Source organism: Lissotriton vulgaris, unplaced genomic scaffold (genome assembly GCF_964263255.1).
Source record: "Lissotriton vulgaris unplaced genomic scaffold, aLisVul1.2 SCAFFOLD_474, whole genome shotgun sequence".
NCBI classification, from domain to species: domain Eukaryota; kingdom Metazoa; phylum Chordata; class Amphibia; order Caudata; family Salamandridae; genus Lissotriton; species Lissotriton vulgaris.
Genome location: NW_028248784.1, coordinates 473,784 through 497,434, shown reverse-complemented (window position 1 = coordinate 497,434; position 23,651 = coordinate 473,784). Strand labels below are relative to the sequence as shown.

Below are 23,651 nucleotides of genomic sequence, written 5' to 3'. Positions count from 1 at the left end.
TCAAGCCCCGTCTCAAAAACATTAAATCTCCGACCTAACACTGCGCAAGCGAAGCCTTTAGGTCCTCTACCTAACAAAAGGGGAGCTTAATTGGGCTACACGGTCACCGCACTGAGCCCGTTGCCTCTGCTGCATTACATGGGTGCAACAATCACATAAAAAGCATTGGGCCGCAGCCCCAATACGTAATATACAGCACCAGATAAATAATGAGATGGCAACATGATGCCCGGTGGCTGGGGATTGTTTCAGGAGGGGTGTCAGTGGTTAGTCCTTAATGGCACTGCACTTGGATGATCACCCGCAATCTAAACCTACCTGCGTATATATGCATAACAGAATGCGAATACACTTGCAACAGTTTTCCCACAAGATAAGGTGTTGGTCTGTTTTTTATTGATGATGCAACTGTATTTTGAAACAAGAGAGGATGCTTATATCGATAAGTGAGATAATAGCGGGCTAGGGGTGGGAATGCTAGGGAGGGAGGTAGAAACTGATTAGAATGAGGTACAGTTAGTGGGAGTGCATGGAGGGGCCTACCAATTAAATCAGAAGTTTGAGGAGCTAATCAGGCAATATTAGAATACGGGAATACTATTGAGTATGTATTGAAAACGTGTATTCAAAGAAAAAACAGTAAAACACATTTCCCACTTTTTTACATATGTAAAAAATCACTTTGACAAAACAGTACAGACGGATTAAGGGTAAAGCCAGGGTTCGAGTCGGGGTACCACGCGGGTGGCGGCATCCCCCACTTATTTTACCAGGTTTTTACCGGAAGGACAGCTCATCTCCCCCCCCCCCCCCCCCCCCCCCCCCCACCCAAAAGCTGGACTTCACTCTTTGGCCTCTCTGGGGCTAGATCGGAGCTCATTCAGAACGTCTGTCTACCTGTATTCAATGCGGGGGGATTAAATGCAGGAACCAGCAGCTTCCGTGAGGCAGAGTGCAGACCACCTTTAATCTAAAGGCATAAGAATACCTATGAGATTCCTGTTGTGACGTCACTTCCGGTGACAGCGTCCCCCCACTTCTTTTTTTGGACTTGCGCCCTGGGTAGAACTGAATTGGAAAGATGCAGATGAGGTTAGTGTAGGAATCATTACATTTAGCGTTCAATGTTATAAAAAAATAATGAATTCTAACTACCCAATGTTGGCATAACAGAACCTCAAGTTATAGAAGCATTAATCGTCCGGCGTGCGCTCTATGTACGTTGATAATACACAAAGCCCGAATTTCAAAATGAGCCCGCAGACTCAAATCAATAATCAATTCATGATAACATAATACACATAAAAATAGCCACTCAAGGGTAGGCGTCCTCTAACATACAAACAGATCTGGGGTTCAATATCCTCAACTCAGGCAAAGATGTTTAGTAAGCTCTGCACAATCAATAGAACGGTTTTGCAACACTCAAATTTAGTTACAATGCATTTTGCACTAGTGTTGAGAAGAGATTTTCTATTCTTTAACGAGAAAAAAAATGCAAGATTGGCACTAGCCTCTCTTCATGAACAACTGAAGGACAATCCCGTTTAGTGAATATTTCGGCTGCTGACCTTTTACATTCAAATAGCCTTTTATTTTACACTGTTCCATGGGGAAATTGCACCAGGCGCGAAAAGGGATTTCACAAAGAGAACCGCCCTGCCTACAGTAGCGCACAGCAGGTTGCGCAAAAGAAAACAAAGCAGCCACGTTCTGCATTCGATATACGTGGTTTTTAGCAGCGTTTTCAATGAATATTTTCAGAATGCTGGAGGGAGCAAGTACAGCAATTGAAATAGTCCGTTTGAGGTTGGCTTCAGCGGCCAAACAAACTAGCAGTGCTCATTAATTCACTGACTTCGAGGCAAAGGAAGGCAAACCCTGTCACCACCAGCTGCGACTGAAATTGGCATCACAGCTGAAATCAGAATGCTTTTTAAAGAGGCTGCCCCCACAGAGCGTTACAAATTCCTGAGCAAGAGGTTTAAAGCCACTGAACTGGGATTCCCACACAGCACAGCAGTCAGCAGTGATTAAGTATGGCGGATAATACATGAGTGAGCGTGAGGAAATTACAAACACAAAGGTTCTTTTAAAGTTTGTGATATAGCAACATCTACAGTGTTGAGCACACTGTAGGCGTAATTGCAGCATTTACTCGACACCATACATTTTTTAATGGATTCATTGTACCAGTGCTAAAAAGCATTGGAAAAGCGAACACGTCTTACCTTGACAAGCATACAACTTCTTTATTCGGTAGTTATATGTATTATTTGCAAACAAAAGCAATATGTAAACTGGCAAACATGGAAAATATATATATAACAAGCCCTGATTAATGATTAAAGTAAACAAAGGCAGGAACGTCATAACAAATACATACGATTTTGAAGACTATTACAACTACAACAAAAGTCCGGTATTTTTCTCGTCTAAAGGTGGCAACCCTATCCATGACGTAGGGCACAACGAGGGTGGTTCTGGGACAGGAGAAGGTGAGGAGGGCCGTGCAGTGAGCTCCTATTGTATTTGCTAATCCTTATCCCGCCAAATCTCCCTCCAAATCATCCCCTCATACAAAGCATGGCGGAGGAATGCGTGGACCGGGCTCCTATGGCCCGGTTAGCATCCAAACCGCGGAGGCTGCATACCTGGCAGATGCTGAAAGGAGACTTCAAAGCCTGCAGCGTCCTTTGAACGCCGCTCCTCGTCCTCGACCCCCACCAGCTCCAGAGGCTTCCCTGGGAACGCGCCGCGCGCAGTCCTGGGCGCGTGCACGCAGTCCTGGTGTGGTTTCCCAGCGCCGAAGTGTGGAGGCTGGCTCATTTCTACGACAGGTCATATATGGGGAGCAGATAATCCGGCGTGAGGGCCCATCCGTCAGTCAGCCGACTCAGACGCACCTCAGGTTCTGAGAATTCCAGAGTGCACTGTCACGTGATTTGTGTTCGCACCATATTCTGCAACATAAAGTATCTGTTACCAATGGTATTTAACAGACAACATTTTGCACAGCGCCAGGAAATCCTCGTGGGTGATAGTGAGCTACAGTTACATACAACAGACTCGAATACAGGCAAAACAAAACTACGTGCATGATCCCTGGCATATAATTGTTAATTCCAACAGCCCTGAATATACTAACAAGCCGTGAGCGTGCAAGCTCCCGAACTTCCGGTTTCGGGATGTGCATGCTCACGGCTGTGTTGGGGCGGGACTTCCGTCTTTGCGAGAAGTCCACAGAGTGCATGGCCCAGAGGACCGGTGAGAGCAGAAGTCAGGAGTGGCGGCTGAGGCCGCTGATGCGGTAAGTGGGGCTTGGGGGGCTCGTGTGTGTGTGTCTGCGCGTGCGTGTGTGTGTGCGCGTGTGTCTGTCTGCATGTGTGTGTGTCTGTGTGTGCACGGCGCGTGCCTGCCTGCGTGTGTGTGCACGTCCACAGACCCTGGTCGGCTCGTGCACCGCTCTGTGTCCCTTGAGAGCGAACTCGGCAGCAATAGGTCTCGATGCCGAGACCTAAAAATGCATTTAGCGGGGTTTTTGCTGGACTTAATCTCATTGGTAAGGTGAGCTGCACGTACCAGATGTACGGCCTTGTGGTAGCATTTGATCTCATCCTGATACAGCTTTTTCGCCCCCGGGTCATAATTCTTTCTCAAAGTCCGTTCAAATTCTTTACAAGTACTTCGCTTAGCAGCAAGGGAGCCAGGGGTTAGAGCTAGAACAGCGACCGATAGACTGCTTTGCCGGAATCAAGGTATCTAAAGCATGTAAAAGCCATTTACAGAGCGCTTTGTACGATTGTTCCAGGTCCGTGCCTAACGTCAGTGGACAAGCCTCTAAAATGGCAAGTAGATCCTCCAACCTGAGTTTGTGTCAGCAGCGTCTGAGAGTGGACTTAAGGTTAGCTTTGGGGAGTGTATCAGGAACCGGAAGGGAGAGGGACACTAGGAGATGATCTGACCAACATACTGGGCTAGGCGCCTTGGCTGTGAGCAAAGGATTATTGGAGAAGACCGGATCCAATAGGTGTCCAGCCGTGTGAGTAGCACCCACCACCAACTGACTCAATTGACAAGCAGCAAGGGCGGCAAGTAAGCTGCCGATTTCTGGGTCAGAAGGGCGATCAAAATGTAAGTTAAGGTCCCCGATGAGAGTGAAATTAGATGAAGTCAAAGCTAGAGCGCTCACGGCCTCGACACTAGCTAATTTAAATTCTGCCGCCGGACCTGGGGGGCGATAGACTAAAAGACCAGTGAAGGAAAAGTGTGTGCTCGTGGTGAAGACAAAGCAAGTGCATTCGCACCCGGCTATGTCCTCCCTGACAAATGAACAGGGGAACCTGGACCTAAAGATAACAGCTATGCCCCCACCTCTAGTCTCCCTATTTAGAGTCAGGATGCTGTACCCTGGTGGGAGTGCGAGGCCAGGCTCAGCCAAGATTCAGTTATAAAAAACACATCAGACGCTTCATCTTCATCTTCGATGAGTTCGTGAATCTCCATATAGTGTTTGACTAGGGAGCGGACATTAAGGAGTAGGATTCTCAGGATGGGCTTAATAGGGGCGGGGAGGGTGAAGGGCAAGGAGGGCTTGAGTCAAAACCACAATTGCGGCAACAAAAAGGCCTTTCCATTCCCTTTCCCAGGCGCAAGCAGCAAGAGTTAGTCTGCTGGCCAATGGTTAACAGGAGCTCCCTAGTATAGACTGGCACCCCTGATTTCAAACCATCAGTATACCTGGCGTCTGGCATCGCCCAGGCGCGGACGGCGCGCCCGCTCCGAGTCCTACCCATCATGCTTCTTTAGTAGTCCCCTCCCAACTCCAACTAGACCGCTGACTGGGCCCTGTGCTTGGAGACCGGAAGCACTACTTCTGCCTTCCCTGCCCTCCGTTCAATCGGCACTGAAACGCTGTGACGGACCGGTGCTGAAGGGCAGTTTAAAAGCGGGGAGTACAATAATTAAAATGATGCAATTTCCAACACTTTTAAAAAAAATACATTCAGCGCAATACGGAGCTTGCCAGTGAATATTGTCGAGCTAAAGCAGTTCCCAACAGACTCTGCCACTGTCTGCCTTTATATATAATAAGAATTTAGCCCACAAATAGGATACACATTACCTCTAACATGCTTCTTTGTAACTTAGAGCATTGTCATCTGGGCAGGGGCATTACCGTTTCTCAGTTCATGTTTAAAAACTCAATTTTAATTAATATTTTACTACAGCATGGTGTGGTGGCACACTATCATTTACAAAGTGCACGTTTTCCTTTGAAATGATCATAAACTTTCCCACTAACATGCAGTTTTACTTATAAAACTATTTAGCGTATAAACAATAATCTGTGGAAATTGGGTTTTAGCGAATATATTTAACATTTACACATCACCAGGTAAAGTGTTCTGATTTGTTTTGATCCTATTAAAATGATTACAGAATTACAATAAAAATGGTTTCATAACTGCTGAAATGTATCTTTAAATGTTTGTACTGTTAATTTACAAGCTATTTACATGTTGTGCGTTAGAAAAAATCCCAACAGCCTTTCATTTTACACTCTTTGTACAGCACGGTTATCAGACAGTTCACTTTACAAAATGCTCCAACTTTCCAGTCAGAGAAAGATAAGCAAACACCAACCTCCAGGATGAAATAATCAGCCCTTTGTAAGAAGACATAAGTTGACATTTGACCTCTGTCTCTGAACGCAGAGCAAAAGTGACAAGTAAAAATCAAGATGTAATGACGTCTTTATTGCTCATTCACTTTCCGAGTGAACAGAACACTTATTCTTTAACAGAATGGGCCAATGGGCCCCACAAATAGTTTGCCCCGATAAAATGTAACTTGCAATAGCAAGTGGGAGAGTAGATTTCTTGAGGCCTGAAAAGTGATAGGAGTGGTTGCAGCACACCTTCAGAGCTTGGTGAGCCTAGTTCCTTCCTATCTTGACTACTGGCTGTTGGAGACGGGCTCGCCACAGTCAGTCGTAGAGCACCTTTAGATTAAGGCGAACCTCCTGCCATCATTGGCGTTCAAATGTGCTGAAGCACTTTCTGACTCCTTCACACAGTCTACCTTTCATTGGAGCCATCCTTGATATGATTCAGTTTTGGGCCTTCCCTCCATGACAATAACATTCAGGACATTCGGGCTATGTACCTCAAGTGTCAGCCCTGAACCTGGCTCTCGTTAACTTCTCAGCCTCTATGCATCCTGCCTCCAGCTCGTCGAGTATGCTGGCTTTACAGTAGAATCTAAGGTTTTAGTGGGCCCAGCACCAGGGGAACTCATTGAATGTTATCCTTGTGTTGGAGAGGACTCCAAAAGACATGCAGTGGTGGCCCAGCTGCAATTGGGCCAGTGGCATACCCCTCCTCCTGCCCCACCCAGAGCTAATTTGTAGTGACATTTGTTGCTGCTGGGGTGTGGAGGTCTTCTGGGAGAGGTGGAGTTTAGAGGACGCTAATCTCTATCAGAGACCTTCCTTCACATTTAGTGCTGAAGCCCTTCTTACCATCCGTCAATGGGATGCGGGTTCAGGTGGTCACTGCTTGTGGTACTGCAACAAGCAGAGGTGGGGTGGAGTCCTGGGTCCTGTGCCAGGAGGCACTTCCTCTCTGGAGATAGCTGGATCTGCAAGGTATTTCCCTGGTGATGAACCCCCCTTGCTAGATCTTTAAATGCCAGGGTGATTAAACTCAGCTGATGGCATCTGGCAAATCACACCCTGACTTGCCACAGGGTATCTTCCGCAAAGGTCAAAACCCTGGCTTGATCTTTTTGCCGCTGCTTAGAATGCGTAATCAATGTTAAAAATGTGCTTGCTCGAGTTTCCAAGAAGTGTACCTTTCTGTCACTACATCTCCTGCACCAGGTTCTGAAGAAGATCAGGAATGGACAGGCCCAAGTTATCCTAAAGGCTCAGGATTGGGCAAGAAGTCTTGTACCTGTAATTTCTGGGAACGAGCATTTGTTTGTCTACTGCTTCAGATAGATCTCTTGTTGTAGCAGCAGGGAGGGTCTGCACTTTGATGCATGGAGATTGAGCGGCAGCATTTGAATGAATTCAGTCTTTCTCCCGAGGTTGTGGAAATCATTCTTGCTGTGGGCACCGTTACGTTATTTTTCGTCTCTTTCGGACTTTTTACATTTACTAGACCTGTGGTCCTTCTATAAATCGCCTGTTGTGATGAGATTTCTAAAAGGCTTTACTCATTTGTTTCCTCCCAAGCCTTTTTTGATGCCACAGTGTGATCTTAATGTGGTTCTCCCTTTCCTCAGGTGTAGGCTATTCAAACCCTTGTACAGCTACACATTATGTCTCCTGACTCTGAAGATTGTGTTTTTGATCGCAGTGACGCCAGCTCGTTGTGTGGGCTAACTCCAAGCACTTTTGGTGCAGCCATTGTATACAAAAAAAGTTCCCAGACATAGCGGTACTGCTGACCAAATCTTTCCTAAAGTTTTAGTTATTTATAGTGACTTTATTTCTATTTAAAAATATATATTTTAAAATAAATAGTCAAAAATGGTCAATATAGGGTGTGCTAAAACATTTTTTTTAATCTACTTTTTTCAGAAAAAAGTGGATATTCCTTTTTAAATATACTTTGTGGAAATTAAACAAGGGCTCTAGGATTCTGTGAAGAAGATTGGGATTACAGGTAAGTAACTATTCCATCCTTCACCTCTCTTTTCAAATTATTATGCTCAATGTCTTATTCTGTGTGCAAGCCCTGTGTTCTTTCAGTATTCTAATTTTATCTGTGGGGGAGAAGGGCGAGGGGAGTAGGACTTGGTGATCTGTTTTGGTCTACCCAAACCACATCAGTGTTGTCTGTCCTGAGCAGCCAAAACAGGCTGCAGGGTGGGTCACAAGCCACTGGGTTCTAAACTCAGAGCAGTCATATGTTGTTATTTTGGTCCAGCTTGAACTCAGTCGAGTCATGACTCTTCCCTAAGCAGAGATTGAGGTAATTCTGTAGTAGGGGATCTCTGTGTATAGTCATAATCTAGTGAATAGTCCCGCCCATGTGCGTGGACCCCGGCAATCAAAAATAATCTCTTAAGGTGTCAAATCATGCAGAAACTGCAAAGACACTTAAGAGAGAATTTAAAGACAAATAATGCAGCCTATATCCAGAGGCTACACTGTCCAGTACTTCAACTAGAAATTCCACCAAATAACACCACACATAGTACAGCCAGCCCAGTTTCTACCATAGAGAAACTTGCCTCCACCATTAAAGACTCTGGAATGATAGAGAGGAAGGCATGGACAGACAAGCCCCATAGGCTGCCATTATGTGGCTTAAATAGGATACTGTGCCTTTAAGAGAGCCTTCTAGAACTTTCTCCCAGTATCCCAGAATGCATAGCAGGTCCCTCTACTTTCAGTTCTTTTTTCCGGCTCCTGCTTACAGGACCCTGGCATTGAGCTCTCCCTTGTTTCAAAGGTTTATTGGATATTTTGGCACTTTTGTGTTTTAAAAGTGTTTCAGTTTACTTTCTTGGTGTTCCCTTTCTCTTTTGTGTGCTGGTTCAGGCGTTTTAGGGCTCTAAAATGCCTGGTCTTTTTGATAAGTGTCCAGCATGTGGGAGGAAGAAGGCCAAGAGTGATCCCCACGACGTCTGCATCGTCTGCCTCCCTGAAGATCATGTCCCTGAGGACTGTGTCATCTGCCAGCAGTTTACTGCTCGGACTCTGAGGGACAGGATGAAGATTAGGCTTTATGGCCTGGAGGAGAGGCGTCTGCAGGCTGCAGGTAGGTCTGGGCGGGCTGGGAAGGTTCCCTCTGCCTCTGCTGAGGCCTCTGGGGGGCTCCCCAGAGGCAGGACGTCCAGCAAACGGTCCCGGTCTCCGTCGACGTCGATTGCATCGACAACGACGTCGAGAGGGATGACGGCGGTGTGCTCCCCTTCTCCCCGGGGCTCCGGGTCGAGATGGCGTGACGGCTCGACGTCAAAGGGCCTGGAGAGGTCGCCGTCGAAGCCACCGTCGACGTCATCGTCGACGTCAAGGTCTTCCTATTGACGTCGGAGACGAAGTGACAAGCATCGGCGCTCGCCGTCGAGGCGACACAGCCGATCGCCGTCGAAGCACCGGTCGCCGTCGTAGCACCGGTCGACGTCGAGGGGCTCTTCGACGTCTAGGGCATCAAGACGAAGGAATCGACGCTCGTCGTCGAGGACGGAACGTTCGACGTCGCGGAAGCGGCGTACGACGTCACGGAGGAAGAGGTCGACGGCGCGGGGACGGCGTTCGACGTCGAGGAAGAGGAGGTCGACGTCGCGGAAGCAGCGTTCGACGCCGGAGTCGCGGAGGCGTCTTTCGACGCCGGAAAAGCGACTCTCGGCGTCTAAAAGGAAGAGGTCGGCGTCTAGGAGTCGTTCTGCCTCTCCAAAACGGCGCAAAAGGGATTCTGGTCCCAGAAGTCACACTGCTTCTAGTGGAGGACGCAAGAGGAAGCGATCACCTGCTGATGGGGCTGGATCGCAGCCCCCTTCGCCTAAGGGGTCGCCGGGCTCGGCGTACTCAGAGGTGTACACGCCATCTCGGACTAGGTCGCCACCTCCGCCTGTACCGAAAGAGGATCCTCCCCCCAACCCTCCGCTTCCATCAGGAGACCCTCCGCCTCCAGTTCCTCCACATGGACCCGCCCCTCGGTCGGTGGTTCCTCCGCCGAGGTCCACTTCGTTGCCTTCTCTACCTGTTCCTCCTAAGGGGACCCCAAAACCTAAACCCCGAGAGGAACCTAGGAAGACCCCACCACGGAAACCGGTGGAGCGGCCACGGGCTGGCAGGTCTCGCTCTCGCTCTGGGAGGAGGGAGAGGTCGAGACACAGATCCTCCACGCGGTCGAGACGCCGCCATAGGAGGCGCGACTCTCGCTCTCGCACAAGGTCCTCTGGTACCAGGGACTATTCTCCAACCTTGTCGGGGTCACCAGACACGAGGGTGTCCCCGATTGACGACCTGGTGGCGTTCCATGATGTCCTTTTACGGGGCGCTGCGAAGTTGGGCATATCCTTGACTGTGCCTACCCCTAAAACTTCAGTCATTTTTGAGACATTGCATCAGAAACACCTGTCTCGTCCACTCCTGCCTCTGGTGCCGGGCCTGGAGGAACCGGCTATGGCCCTTTTTCTCACCCCTGCGGTGACGAAGGCGGCTCCATCGAGGTTGCTGAAAAAGTACCGGGCTCCCGATTCGGATCCGGCCTTTCTGAGGGCGGAACCCCCTCCGGACTCTGTAATTGTGACGGCGGCCCGCAAACACAATGCCACCACCCCGTCATCCACGGTTCCCCCGGATAAGGAGTCCAGATGGATGGATTCGGCAGGGAGGAAAGTGTGTGGAACTTCCGCTACCTCCATGAAGGCTGCGAGTGCCACGGCGCTGTTGGGACGCTACGACCGCGCCCTCTGGGACTCCCTCGAGCAGTTTGCGGAGCACTTACCTCGCGAGAAGCGCGAGGACTTCCAGGAAGTGCTGAATGAAGGGATGCTGGTGGCGAACCAGATTATCAGCGCTGCAGCGGACTCTTCCCTGTTGGCGGCTCATGGGTTTTGCCATGGGGTCAACCAATGTCGTCACGCCTGGCTCCGTCTTACGTCCCTGAAACCGGACGCACAGCAGAGGGTAGCCAACCTGCCATTCTCCGGCAAGACCCTCTTCGGGAAGCATGCGGACGATGAGATGGCCTGCATGAAGGCGGAGGCCGAGACGCTCACGGCTGTGGGCCTGGAGAAGCCTAAAGAGACAAAGAAGACGTACCGCCCTTTCCAACGGCGGTTCGGTGGGCAAGGCAGAGGACGTGGCCAGGCTTCGGGACAGTCGCAACATCAACAACAGTTCCGTAAGCCGATCCAGAAGTGCCAGAAGGGCAGGGGAGGCCAGCAGTCGGCTCCGGCGCCCAAGGGCCAGGCTGGGTCTAGGCCCTAGGAACCTACTTCCCCCGGATCTGTTACCCACTCCGGTAGGGGGAAGCATTCAATTTTTTCTGGCAGAGTGGAGAAAAATTACTCAGGACAAGTGGGTGCTGAATATTGTTTGCAATGGATACAATCTTCGGTTCACAAGCCCGCCTCCAGCGATCCCTCCGGTCAGCTCGCAGTTTCAGCTGCGCGAGCTTCAGGCGGAAGCGGATATCCTGTTAAGGAAAAGGGCGATAGAAGACGTACCTCTGTCCCAGAGAGGAAGAGGTCTGTACTCCCGGTTCTTCCTGGTTCGCAAGAAGGACAAGAACGAGTTCAGGCCCATTCTGGACTTGCGACAGGCAAACAAATGGATTCGCAGGGAAAAGTTTTGCATGCTGTTGTTGCATCAGATTTATCCTCACTTGCAACAGGGAGACTGGCTATGTGCTATAGACCTACAGGATGCTTACTTCCATGTGCCCATTGCACACAAACACAGGAAGTTCCTGCGGTTCCAAGTCGGCGCCAATCATTATCAATACACAGTACTCCCATTCGGACTGAAGTCTGCGCCGAGAACATTCTCGAAGTGCATGGCGGTGGTAGCAGCACACCTGCGGAAGAACAAGGTGTTTGTCTACCCGTACCTGGACGATTGGTTGATCAAGGCATCCTCCTTCTCGGAAGCGCGAGCACACTTCCAGAAGACGTGCGTTCTCTTGAACAAGCTGGGGTTGCACATCAACATGGCCAAGTCTGTCCCGACTCCGGTCCAATGCACACAGTTCTTGGGAGCCTCCATCAATATGCTGTCAGCAAGCGCGTCTACTTCGGAAGAGCGACGATTATCTCTCCTTCGGAAGGCTCAGGCTCTTATGATGACTCCATCTACAACAGTGAAAACGGTGTCTTCTCTACTGGGATCGATGGCCTCTTGTATCTTCCTGACGCCACACGCACGTCTGCACATGAGACCACTGCAGGAGTGCTTGGAGGACCAGTGGGATCAGAGGAAAGGATCCTGGGACGACAGGATACGACTGTCTCTGCATGCTCTTCAGTCCTTGAAGTGGTAGTGTTCGGCGGCGAATCTCCTGAGAGGGGTTCCCTTCCACAAGGACATTCCCTCGCAGACTGTCGTGACGGATGCTTCTCTCCTGGTATGGGGAGCGCATTCCGGGAACCTACAGATTCAAGGAACGTGGTCGCCGACGGAGGCCACGTATCACATCAATTTCCTGGAACTCAGAGCTGTTCACTTGGCACTGAATGCCTTTCTTCCGTCCTTCCGGACCAACTCCCTGCTTGTACAGATGGACAACACTACCACGATGTACTACCTCAACAAGCAGGGGGGATCGAGATCACGCACTCTGTCACAGGAGGCGCAGTCGATCTGGCACTGGCTCCTAGCCAGAGGATTGACGATAACGGCTACCCATCTGCCAGGTGTGCAGAATGTTCAGGCAGATGCACTGAGCAGGCTGGTTCAGGAAAACCACGAATGGGTCATAAACGACGAAGTACTAGGAGAAGTCTTCGCAAGGTGGGGAACTCCAGACGTAGATTTGTTTGCCACCGCCGAAAACAGCAAGTGCAGAGACTTCGCCTCCAGGTACTACCAGCAGGGGACGCTGGGGAATGTGTTATGGATCAACTGGACGAACAGCTTTCTGTACGCCTTTCCTCCAATTCCCCTGATTCCGGCGGTGCTCATCAAGCTGGCCCGGTCCAGGGCTCGGATGATACTCATTGCCCCGGAGTGGCCCAGACAGTGGTGGTTCACGGACCTGCTTCACCGGTCTCTCCTTCCTCACATTCGGCTGCCGTGCAGGCCGGACCTTCTCACGAAGTTCGGGGGACAGATGTTACACCCCAACCTCTCGTCTTTGAGTTTGGCGGCATGGCTCCTGAGATAGTGCAATATGGCCATCTGAATCTGCCCGAAGATTGCATGGACATACTGAAGGAGTCTAAGAGACCTTCCACTCGGACTTCATATGCTTACAAGTGGAAGAGGTTTTGTATCTGGTGCTAGTCTAAGAACCATGACCCTACGACCTGCAAGGAAGATGTCATCCTTCCTTACCTTTTACATTTGGCGCAGTCTGGCCTTAATGTTCATTCCATTAAGGTTCATCTTGCTGCATTGACAGCCTACAGGAAATGCCCTTCACAGACTTCCTTTTTCCAGATCCCTGTGATCAAAGATTTTCTGGAAGGTTTGAAGAAAGTATTCCCTCCTGTCCGGCTTCCCTCGCCTTCATGGGAATTGAATGTGGTGCTGTCCAGATTGATGAAGGAGCCTTTTGAACCCATTCATAAGGCTTCGTTGCAGCACCTGTCCTGGAAGGCGGCGTTCCTCGTGGCCATTACATCGGCCCGCAGGGTGAGTGAAATTTAGGCGTTGTGTTGTACTGGACCTTATACTGTCTTTCATGCTGCTAAGGTTGTTATGCGTACTCGCCCTAAATTTCTTCCCAAGGTTATTTCTGATTTTCATGTCAACCAGACTATAACTTTGCCAACGTTTTTTCAGAACCCTTCGTCTCCAGCGGAGAGGTCTCTCCATTCCCTGGATGTTAGGAGGGTGTTGAAATTTTATCTGGATAAAACCAAAGATATTCGTAGGTCTGACCAATTGTTTATTAATTATGGATCAGTCAGGACGGGTCTTGCTACCTCTAAGCAGTCCATCTCTAGGTGGATTGTGTCCTGCATACAATTGTGTTACCAAAAGGCTAATAAGACCTTAGGAGGTAAGCCTAAGGCTCATTCCACCAGGGGCAAAGCTGCCACGACGGCCTTGCTCCGTAACGTGCCGATTGCTGAAATCTGCAAGGCAGCCACTTGGAAGTCGGTCCATACCTTTGCTAAGCATTACTGTCTGGACTCTGATGCCAGAGCAGATGCTCAGGTTGGGCAGGCTTCGCTGCGGAACTTGTTCGCACAGTAGTGGCGTTATTTTCTTTCTCCACCGCCGCTTTGGTGTGGGGATGGGCTTGCCATTCTATTCACTAGATTATGACTACACACAGAGATCCCCTACTACAGAAGGAGTAGTTTCTGTCCTGTAACTCCAGTTCTGTAGTAGGGGTATCTCTGTTATAGTCATAAGCGCCCGCCCTCCTCCCCGGTGGAGATATGTGTTCATGTAAGGAATGCTACAGGTCTGGCGTGCTACGCCTGTCAAAAAGAACTGAAAGTAGAGGGACCTGCTATGCATTCTGGGATACTGGGAGAAAGTTCTAGAAGGCTCTCTTAAAGGCACAGTATCCTATTTAAGCCACATAATGGCAGCCTATGGGGCTTGTCTGTCCATGCCTTCCTCTCTATCATTCCAGAGTCTTTAATGGTGGAGGCAAGTTTCTCTATGGTAGAAACTGGGCTGGCTGTACTATGTGTGGTGTTATTTGGTGGAATTTCTAGTTGAAGTACTGGACAGTGTAGCCTGTGGATATAGGCTGCATTATTTGTCTTTAAATTCTCTCTTAAGTGTCTTTGCAATTTCTGCATGATTTGACACCTTAAGAGATTATTTTTGATTGCCGGGGTCCATGCACGTGGGCGGGACTATTCACTAGATTATGACTATAACAGAGATACCCCTACGACAGAACTGGAGTTACAGGACAGAAACTACTCCTTATTCTGCACAATGAAGTTTGACTTAACAGATAAGGCTCCTAAATCAATTCTGTCCCAGAGTGGGTTAATTGAACCCTACCTTATTTCCATGGAAGTAGAGGAAATCAGTGCGCTGATGTATATTTGCAGCCAACATGTAGTGTTTTTTTTTTTTTGCTCAGACATGAAAGACATGAAAAAAGGTAACAACTCGATTCAAAGCAGAATTGGCTTATGGAGGTGTTGGGGAATGATAGAATTGGGCAGTTTCCCAATACATTGGCACATTATTCCTTCTCTAGAAGGTTGACATGGAAGACAGATGATGAAAAACAGAAAAGCAAATCACAGTTTTAAAACGTCCTTAGAGTCCCTGCAGCACCATCCTGCTCCAGATCCTGACACAGAATGTACGCGGGAGGTAGCTGACGTCGCGCTGGTACCGGAGGTGTTCCCCCGGTGTCTCTAGCCGTCTGCAATCCGGAGAAGGGGCATGCTTCTCTGCGAACCGTGACTGCGCCCTGGACCTAGGACCCCGTGTCCCTGAGCAACGCCGGAGGGGGATGCGACTCGGAGGGCTGATGGAGCGGTGCACTACGGAACGCTCCCAGGCGGACTGTGGGCTGTGAGAGTGCTGGTCTCTGCCTTCGCTGGGGAGTGCGTGTCGCCTGACTGTGGATCTACTCTGCCTCACAGCTCCCATGCGACACAGAGGTGAGACGCGCTGCTCCTTTCTGCCGTCCATGCAGCAGGCGGCCATGAGTAGCCGCTTCACCCGCTCCTGCCAGTATTTACGTGAAGGGGTTTCTTGTTAACTCTTGCACAGGCGGAGACGGACCCGGCTGTCCGGTGCTACCATCCAGTCTGCTCATTGCTGGCTTGCCTCCTTGATCGGGGAAACCCCTAGCAGCACAATATGGCGGACTTTTCCTCTGTGATCGTTATGGGCTCCACCTCGGCTTTGGCATCTGCTGCATTGCAGGCATTTTGGCGGAGTGGTGAACGTGGTGCTACACTCCATACTGTGGACGCGGATGGCTCCCCGCCTGAATATACCTGCGCCTCTATTATGAGCGCTCTCACTGCCCTGACGGTGGATATGTCTGAGTGCTCCCGAGTACTGGGACAGAAACTGGATGAAGCTGCACTCGTACTTCAGGATATAATGTCTGGCTGCTTGCATCTTTCCTCCGGCCGACCCCCGCACGATGGTGTGCGGGCTACATTGTTACAGCGCGCCTGTGAACTTGTGCACACCTCTTACTCTGCTGCCTCAGAAATCATGCCGCCTGCCGGTCCCGGCGTCGCTACAAGGTTTCCTATCCTGCCTAAGAACTCTATTCGGGCTACTGTATCACCATCCTCCCGTGTGACCCGGCAGGCACGGCTCCTGGCTTTATTTAATACCTGCACGCCTCGCTACGCTACTTTAACCCCCAGTGCTCCCCCACTACAGATGGACATTGGACTGTTGCCCTTCTGGTCTGTTAAAACTTTGTATGCCTGGAAGTGGCCATTTTGTCCTGGGGGATCCTCTCTTCGCCGAATGCGGCCATCTTCTCTCTTTGTTCCACCTGAGGCGGGGCTTTCATCGGAGCTCAGTTTGCGACAGCGTCTTCGATCTGGCCAGGGTTAGACGTGCCCTTGTCAAACGAACTGTGTTTATGGCTGGTTGAGACTCGGACTGGAGTGCTTCCTCAGCGCGACGATGTGTTATTTGATATTCTTCCCTTTTCAATTGTTGTTTGATTCTCCTTGCTTGCTTATGTTGATTACAGGGAAGTGAGGGCTGCGATCGGGGTTCTCCGGGTGACTTGTGAATTGACCCTCCTCTTATAATTTTGTGGGAGTTCAAGGATAGACTCTGTTCTTACTCCCTATATCACTGGATTATAATTCTTTAACCTTCCTTTCTTCTCCTTCCTTAATTTTTCTTTCCTTCCTCTTTCTCTTCCTTTCTTTACTTCTTCCTCTTTCTAAATTTCGGGTTTATTGGGGCGACAGACACTCTGCTAGGGGGGGGGCAGGCCGTAGCCTCTGCATGTGTGTAGGGTGGGGGGTTATATTTAGTTTTAGTTAGTTTCTATGGTGCCTATGTATGATCTTCTCTTATGATTTTTTCTTTTTTCTGTTGTGGGTCTGTGTTAAGGATTAGTGGGGAGTGGGTAGCGATGTGGGTGGTATGTAAATGCGAACTGACTCTCCTGCTGCTCTACACTGTACCGCCGATTTGAAGGGGAGTCCTCATTATTGATGCTACTTCTTGATGCTGCCTGCCCATGTGATGTAGTTAATATACGGACTCGATTCTCCTTGGTTTATTCTTCATTGTTTTATCTTTAGACTAAAAATTTAAAAAATCTAAACCTTCAATGCTCCTCCTCCCTAGCGCCACTATTCCGTTCAGTGTAACTGCTGTTAATTATTGCTATATTGCCTGATGTCGCTGGGGGAACGTATTGCTTACTTATGTGCTAAACAGTATTGTGGCCGGCCCGATGGTTGTAGGCCCGTATTTGTACCACTCTTCATGCACAATAAAGGTTTTCAAAAAATTTTAAAAAAATAAAACGTCCTTAGAAGAGCCACTTCAAAGGAGCACACAATGCTTTTTAGTTAATATTTAAGCCATTCTTTGGTTGGTGGTTGCATTTGCCTTATTTTGCTGTTTTATCGTGCCCTATCCCGGTTTCACAGAACTGGGTGAGCTAGCTGAATTACCCTTGGACTAGATTCATCAGATTGTCTGTCTGCCCTAGTATTTCGTGATGTGTTTGATTTCAGCTAGCTCAAAAGTTAGCGAAGAGATCCTCCCAAGAAATGTTAAAAATCTTTCAGGCTACATGTGTTAGCATTGCGAGCTATGGTTCGGGATTATGGGGACATGTAAACACAGATGCATTACAGAGGGTTGAGAACTCTTTTTTACGATACTTGTTAGCAGTTTCTGAAAGTACTTCGACATTATGCTGCCACTTAGAATTAGGGTTGGATCACATATCGAACATCCTATAAACTCAACCAATAATGTTATGGCGTCGCATCTGGACTGCGGCCCAGTGGGATTTAACACAACGTCTTTTACAGGAGTGCATGATGCTGGATAACATTCACAAGATTAGATGGCTAGCTTATGTGAAGTCATTTTTTATTGATTTAGGCCTCCTAAGGTATTTTAATTACCCATTAACCATCTTCGAGATCCCTAAGAAAGAGTTGAAAAAACATTGTCTCTCGCACCTAGGCCAGTTACGACTTACAAATGAGATAGGGAAAAAGTCAGTCCAGCATTCACTAGCCATTTAAACCACTTTTTCTATTCAACCGTATTTAACATTTAATTTGAATCAATATGAAAAATGTTTGTTAACTAGATTTAGATTTGATATTTTTTTCCGGTTGATTTCCTTTCCGCAACAGAATGATTGGTCCAGGGATTTATCATTATGCCCGTGTGACACCATTTCTCCTCAATCCTCAATTCACATAATTTTATTTTGTAAACTTTACGAAACTCCACGTAGACGCTGGATTGTCCCCATACTGAGATCCATGGGGCTGCAAGCTTGCCGCCCTGCCTTCCTAGCGCTTCAATTACTGGATAATGAGGCATATGCCAAATCCATAGCATGTTTTCTGAAATTCTGTGTTAACCACCGCCCCAATCTTGGTTAGTTGCTGCTATTTATGTATATAATTGTCAAGTTGAAAATGTTCTTTTTTTCTTTAATTATTGAATTAATTGATTACGCAAATGGATTGTTGTATGTTTTTTATTGATTCTAATTTATGTATAATATTGTTTTAACTGTACTTGTATGGTATTTCTAAAAATTATGGAAACCGAATAAAGTTGATTTTGATTTGATTCAGTTAGCACGGACAATACATTATTGGTTTACTTTTTGCATCACCACTGTTCATTAGGGCATTCTGTAGCTCCAGCATTTGTTTCAGATGCATTGAGTTCTGCTAGGACGCCCTCAGATTACATGTCCCTTTCAACGTGCATCATGGCTTTGTAGTTGTGGACCTTTTCATAGAGTGCTGGATGTTTAAGGGGCAGGAAGGTTATTCTTTGAGGTTTGCATCTTCAACGCTGGAAACCTGTTCTGCAGTAGCTATTTTTAAGGGAAGCAGACACAAGCTTTAGTTAAAGTCTCTTGCCAGTTCTTTGGGCTGGAGATCTTTTTCCTATAAAGGCTCCTCAAGCCTTTATGTACTTCTGCAGGAGTCTGCTTTTAAGTTTCAGTCAATTTGCCTGTGCTTAGGTTATTCTGATATGCCACATATATACCAAAGTTATGTGCTACTGTTGTCTCTCCTCATCCACAGCCTGATCGAATCTCTCAAGTTCTGGAGGACACGCTTCCTGCTGCTCCCTGCATGTGTCAGTGCTACTAAGCGCATTATGGAGGGAGAGGCTCACTGTGACATATACGGGGACAAGCCACGCTCAGACGAGGAGGAATGGCAGCTGCTGGACGGCTTCATTCGGTTTGTGGAGGGCTTGAACCGAATCCGGCGGCGTCACCGCTCGGACCGGATGATTCGGGTGAGAGTTCTTCAACGAATCAAAAAAGACAGGAGGGAGGGAAATAGAGTGAAGCAAAACTAAGAAAGACATAAGAGATAAAGGGGAGAAAGTGGGGCGACAGAGGGAACATAATTGAATGGATCAAGGGATAAAGTAAGTTTAAAGGTGAAATTCACAGTAAGGGAATAAGATGAGCTGAGAGGAGGGTTTGAATACTGAGGTGAAAACAATAGCAAATGTAATGGCCGGTGGGATTAGAAACACTGGAGAGCTAGAACAAGAAGTGCTATTGAGGGCATTGAAGCAGGTGGCAAACAATTGTGGAGTAAAACAAGAGGGAAGTAAGATGATGGGCGAAATGAAGAGGAAAGATGAAGAGAGGTAATAGCAAAGGATGATGAGCATGGCCCTGTGCAGGAATGACGGGCAAGAAAAAAAAAGCATATGGGAAAATTAGTTTTCATCAGAAGGGTGAGTTATGAAACATAACTAACATAGTACTAGAGTAGTTGGCTTTCAATTTGTTAGTTACGAGAGAAGTGGATATGATTAACCACTGCACCAGCAGTTTCATAGAACAGACAACACTTTCTTATGTTCAGCATGGAGACGATTGCAACTCTTGTCTTATTCATCTCTGGTGTATTTCTTTAGAAAGGGGCTGCTTTGAAAGGTTTGCAGCTGCCAGGGTCAATCCCCACACATCCCCCGGAGCCAGTGGGACCTCCAGCTGGGAAGAAGGGAACATCCGCTCTTTCTGCACTTTTGGAGATGGAGGCCAGCCAGAAGTGAGTAAAGGAGAAGCTACTTTAATAGGAAAAGGAACCTGAACGCACCACCACAGGCGGTCTCTTTAATATGAAAGGGATGCAACTTGGGCATGGAAAGATTTTCAGCATAAGCATTATCACAACAGTCTGTACAAGTGGATGGATTCTGAACAATGGCTGTACCGTGTGTGTTGTGTGGACATGTTATTTTAATCGATGCTGGAATGTTACATGAAATTGATGGTTTGTTAGTTTAGTACAGAAACAGGGATGAATGTCACAAAGAGATGGATGCATGTATGTGTATGTGTGTGGTGGATATAGGAAAAAGAATGTGTGTTGCTAAGACAAGGGACTGTCTGTGCTGGACTATTGGGCTGTGCCACATCGTTAGTGGGGTAGCGATGTGTCAAGTAGCAATGCTAATCACGTATTGATGGGATAGGCTTGTTTGTTGGCTGGGTAAAGGGAGTATGGGAAGGGGTGTGTGTTGTGGAGATGGGGTGAACATGTATGTTGCATGTAGATAGAGTAAAAAATGTGTGTTGCCTGCAAACAAGGTAGAGATGTTTCTAGTTGCAATGGAATTGCTGATGTGTCATGGGTTGAGATTGGTGGGTGTGGGGTAGAGATTTATATTGAGTGAGAATGAAGTCAGTGTGCACAGCTATAAGTAAAGACGTTGGTGTGACAGAAATAGTGATATTTGTTGTGGAGATCCAGGGTTAGAGATGTGTGTCAGATTGAGACACCTGTCAGGTTGATACAAGTTAAGAGATGTGCTTTAGAGGTAGAGGGATACCGATTAATTTGCAGGTGGATGAAGAGATAGGGATGGATCAAATTGCATCCTGTGTAGGGATGTGTATATCAGATGGATACAGGCACATGTGTCAGCGTTTGTTGGTTTGTCCATGGAATTATACAGATTGTATTTCCCTGTAGTTATCTATGAAAGGGGGTAGATAAATGTGAACTTACAGCCAACACCATTTCAGGGGGTGGGTCATCTAACCATGCTCTTAACCTGTGTCATTTAATCCATCTGCTTGAGGTCTTGGTGCATTTAGTGCTATAGAGTGTGCAACTACCCTTTCCTAGGTGATAGTGTAGTGTGTTACAGGGTGTGGAATGTGAGGCAAGCTCATTGCATTTCTAAGAGCGTTTATGTCGATTCTAATGCCAGCCTGCAGGGTTGGTGACCGTTCTAAACCTAGAGTAAGTGTTTTAAATTTTCCTTTTCAACTTATATATGTCTCGGTCTAGTTATCCCAGGTCCCCCTTATCACATAGGTTTCCAAAAATGTTTGGAGCACTTTGTATTGTTCAGCTATCACAAATTATGTCGTCACTTGGTGCATTATATTCTCATGAGCAGACATGTGTCTGTGATTGTGGGTTTGCACAACTGAGTGTCTCTGGGTCTTCAGCCACGGAGGCAGGGTGAAGAAGCTGTTGAAGGGAATGCTCTCCTGTCAGTAGCAAGTGAGCAAATGGTCTATTGCTCCTGTTTCTGGGCGGCTGACATTTTATTTCATTATCTGGTGCTGATATGTTCTCAGAGCTCTGCTCTTAAGGAAATGCAAGGACAGACAGCCCTCGGTAAATTTGTAATAATAATAAATAAATATCTTTATTTTCTAGGTAATTAAAATCATTCAAATTATTTATAAAACCTGTGCTTTCCATATATCACCATAAAAAGCAAATGACAAATCTTTAATGGATAAAAGGTTTCGAGATCCAAAAGTGCATATGCCAGAAATGTGCTGAAAAATGTGATAAATGTACTATTACTGCACCTAAGGAGATCGCCAGTGAGGCGGTTCTTGCTGCCACTCTGTCCATGAACTTTACAAATCGTGCAGTGAGTCTGCAGTCCCTATCTTGAAAACATTGTTCAATTGCCTCCTGACATAGGTGAATATTCAGTTCTGGAAATAATGACTTGCCCTTCCCACTCAAAGCCGAGAGAAGTGGACAGAACCTGGGCCAGTGATTCCTTCGGGTAAAGGCAAAAGCGACAAGCAACGTCTGCTCGTGTGAATTTCCATCTTTGAACTACTTCACCCATGTTGACTAGGCCCGTCTTTAGGGTTTTGACAGGGGAAGTGGCTGGTTGAGTTGAGGGTTCAGCTTACTTTAAGTTGCTGCTACAAACTGGTTGTGAGACTTAACTTGGAATGTAAGAATACCTTTTTTGCTGACTGGCTTTTGACAGCCCTCTGTAGAAGACATTTGAATGAGTCATTTGAAATGTTCGAAGCCCATGGGAAGGGCATTTGTAGATTGATCAGGTCTTCCAAATAATAGCGTGCCAAGATGATGAGTACAGGTTTCACAATTCTTGACCCCTTAAAAAATGCAAAGCTTGCGGCTTCAGCTCCCTTTAATTTGAACCATAGTTTCAGTAAGCTGGTCTTCTGTGGCAGTATTTTGTCTATAAGGCCAAATTCTAGTGGAATCTGAGATTCCCCAGTGGAGTAAAAGAACCGAAATATTTGATGGAAAAGCCTTGATTGCTGCTGATTTAACCACCGCTTTATCAGGAAAGCTTCTAATCCATATACCAAAAAGGGCAAAAACATAGCTTTTATAACTTGCTCCAGTAGCAACAATGGGGGGCGGGGGCTGTAAGGGTGGTTGTAGCTCTACTTAAACCTACAATTATCCCTGCCACCCATTGTTGCAGAGTTTCCACGTGAAGACTTGTGACACCTGAGGCCTGAAAAATGTATAGGAGTTAGATTTATCGATGGTATGATCTCCAAATTGCCACAACCAATGATGCTGCTTGCATGTCCTTGTAAAAGTAACAATTTTAGTTTTTTTGGGTTAATTTCTAGCCCATTTGTTTCACAGTAAACAGCCAGAGTATTGCGTGTGGCTCGCAGCCTAATGGCATACAAATCCAACAATACTGTGTCGTCAGCATATTGCATAATATATAAAGACTCACTCCATCCCGCCGTGAGGGCAACGGCTTGTGCATCTTTTTACCAGCGGGTCCCAGCAGGCGCCGTGAGGGAAACGGCAGCTGGAGAACATCGACCATAACGACTACAACCGCCACGGGGGCACAGAAACTTCAACTCCCAGGTGCCCCGGCGGACAGGTCGCATCTCTGACGTCAGCACTGCGCCTGGAGGCGCCTGATAAGCGCGGAGCGCCGAGCGCTCAGGGGGACAACAGACTCACTCCATCCCGCCGTGAGGGCAACGGCTTGTGCATCTTTTTACCAGCGGGTCCCAGCAGGCGCCGTGAGGGAAATGGCAGCTGGAGAACATCGACCATTACAACTACAACCACCGCGGGGGCACTGCTCCGGCGGACAGGTCGCGTCTCTGAAGCCAGCACTGCGCCCGGAGGCGCCTGATAAGCGCCGAACGCTCAGGGGGACAACAGACTCACTCCATCCCGCCGTGAGGGCAACGGCTTGTGCATCTTTTTACCAGAGGGTCCCAGCAGGCGCCGTGAGGGAAACGGCAGCTGGAGAACATCGACCATAACGACTACAACCACCGCGGGGGCACAGAAACTCCAACTCCCAGGTGCCCCGCCAGACAGGTCGCGTCTCTGACGCCAGCACTGCGCCCGGAGGCGCATGATAAGCGTGGAGCGCCAAGCGCTCAGGGGGACAGCAGACTCACTCCATCCCGCCGTGAGGGCAACGGCTTGTGCATCTTTTTACCTGCGGGTCCTAGCAGGCGCCGTGAGAGAAACGGCAGCTGGAGAACATCGACCATAACGACTACAACCACCGCGGGGGCACAGAAACTCCAACTCCC

General features: G+C 47.9%; 1 protein-coding gene across 1 annotated transcript in view; it reads left to right on the top strand.

Annotated features, from left to right (window-relative positions):
- The window catches only part of LOC147663828 (GATOR1 complex protein DEPDC5-like), a 585,638-nt gene that overhangs the window by 219,779 nt on the left and 342,208 nt on the right, over positions 1–23,651 (top strand). The window contains exons 30-31 of the mRNA XM_086950176.1: positions 18,892–19,111; positions 19,748–19,881. Of these exons, the coding sequence (XP_086806302.1) occupies positions 18,892–19,111; positions 19,748–19,881 (354 nt within the window). The remainder of the gene's footprint in view (positions 1–18,891; positions 19,112–19,747; positions 19,882–23,651) is intronic.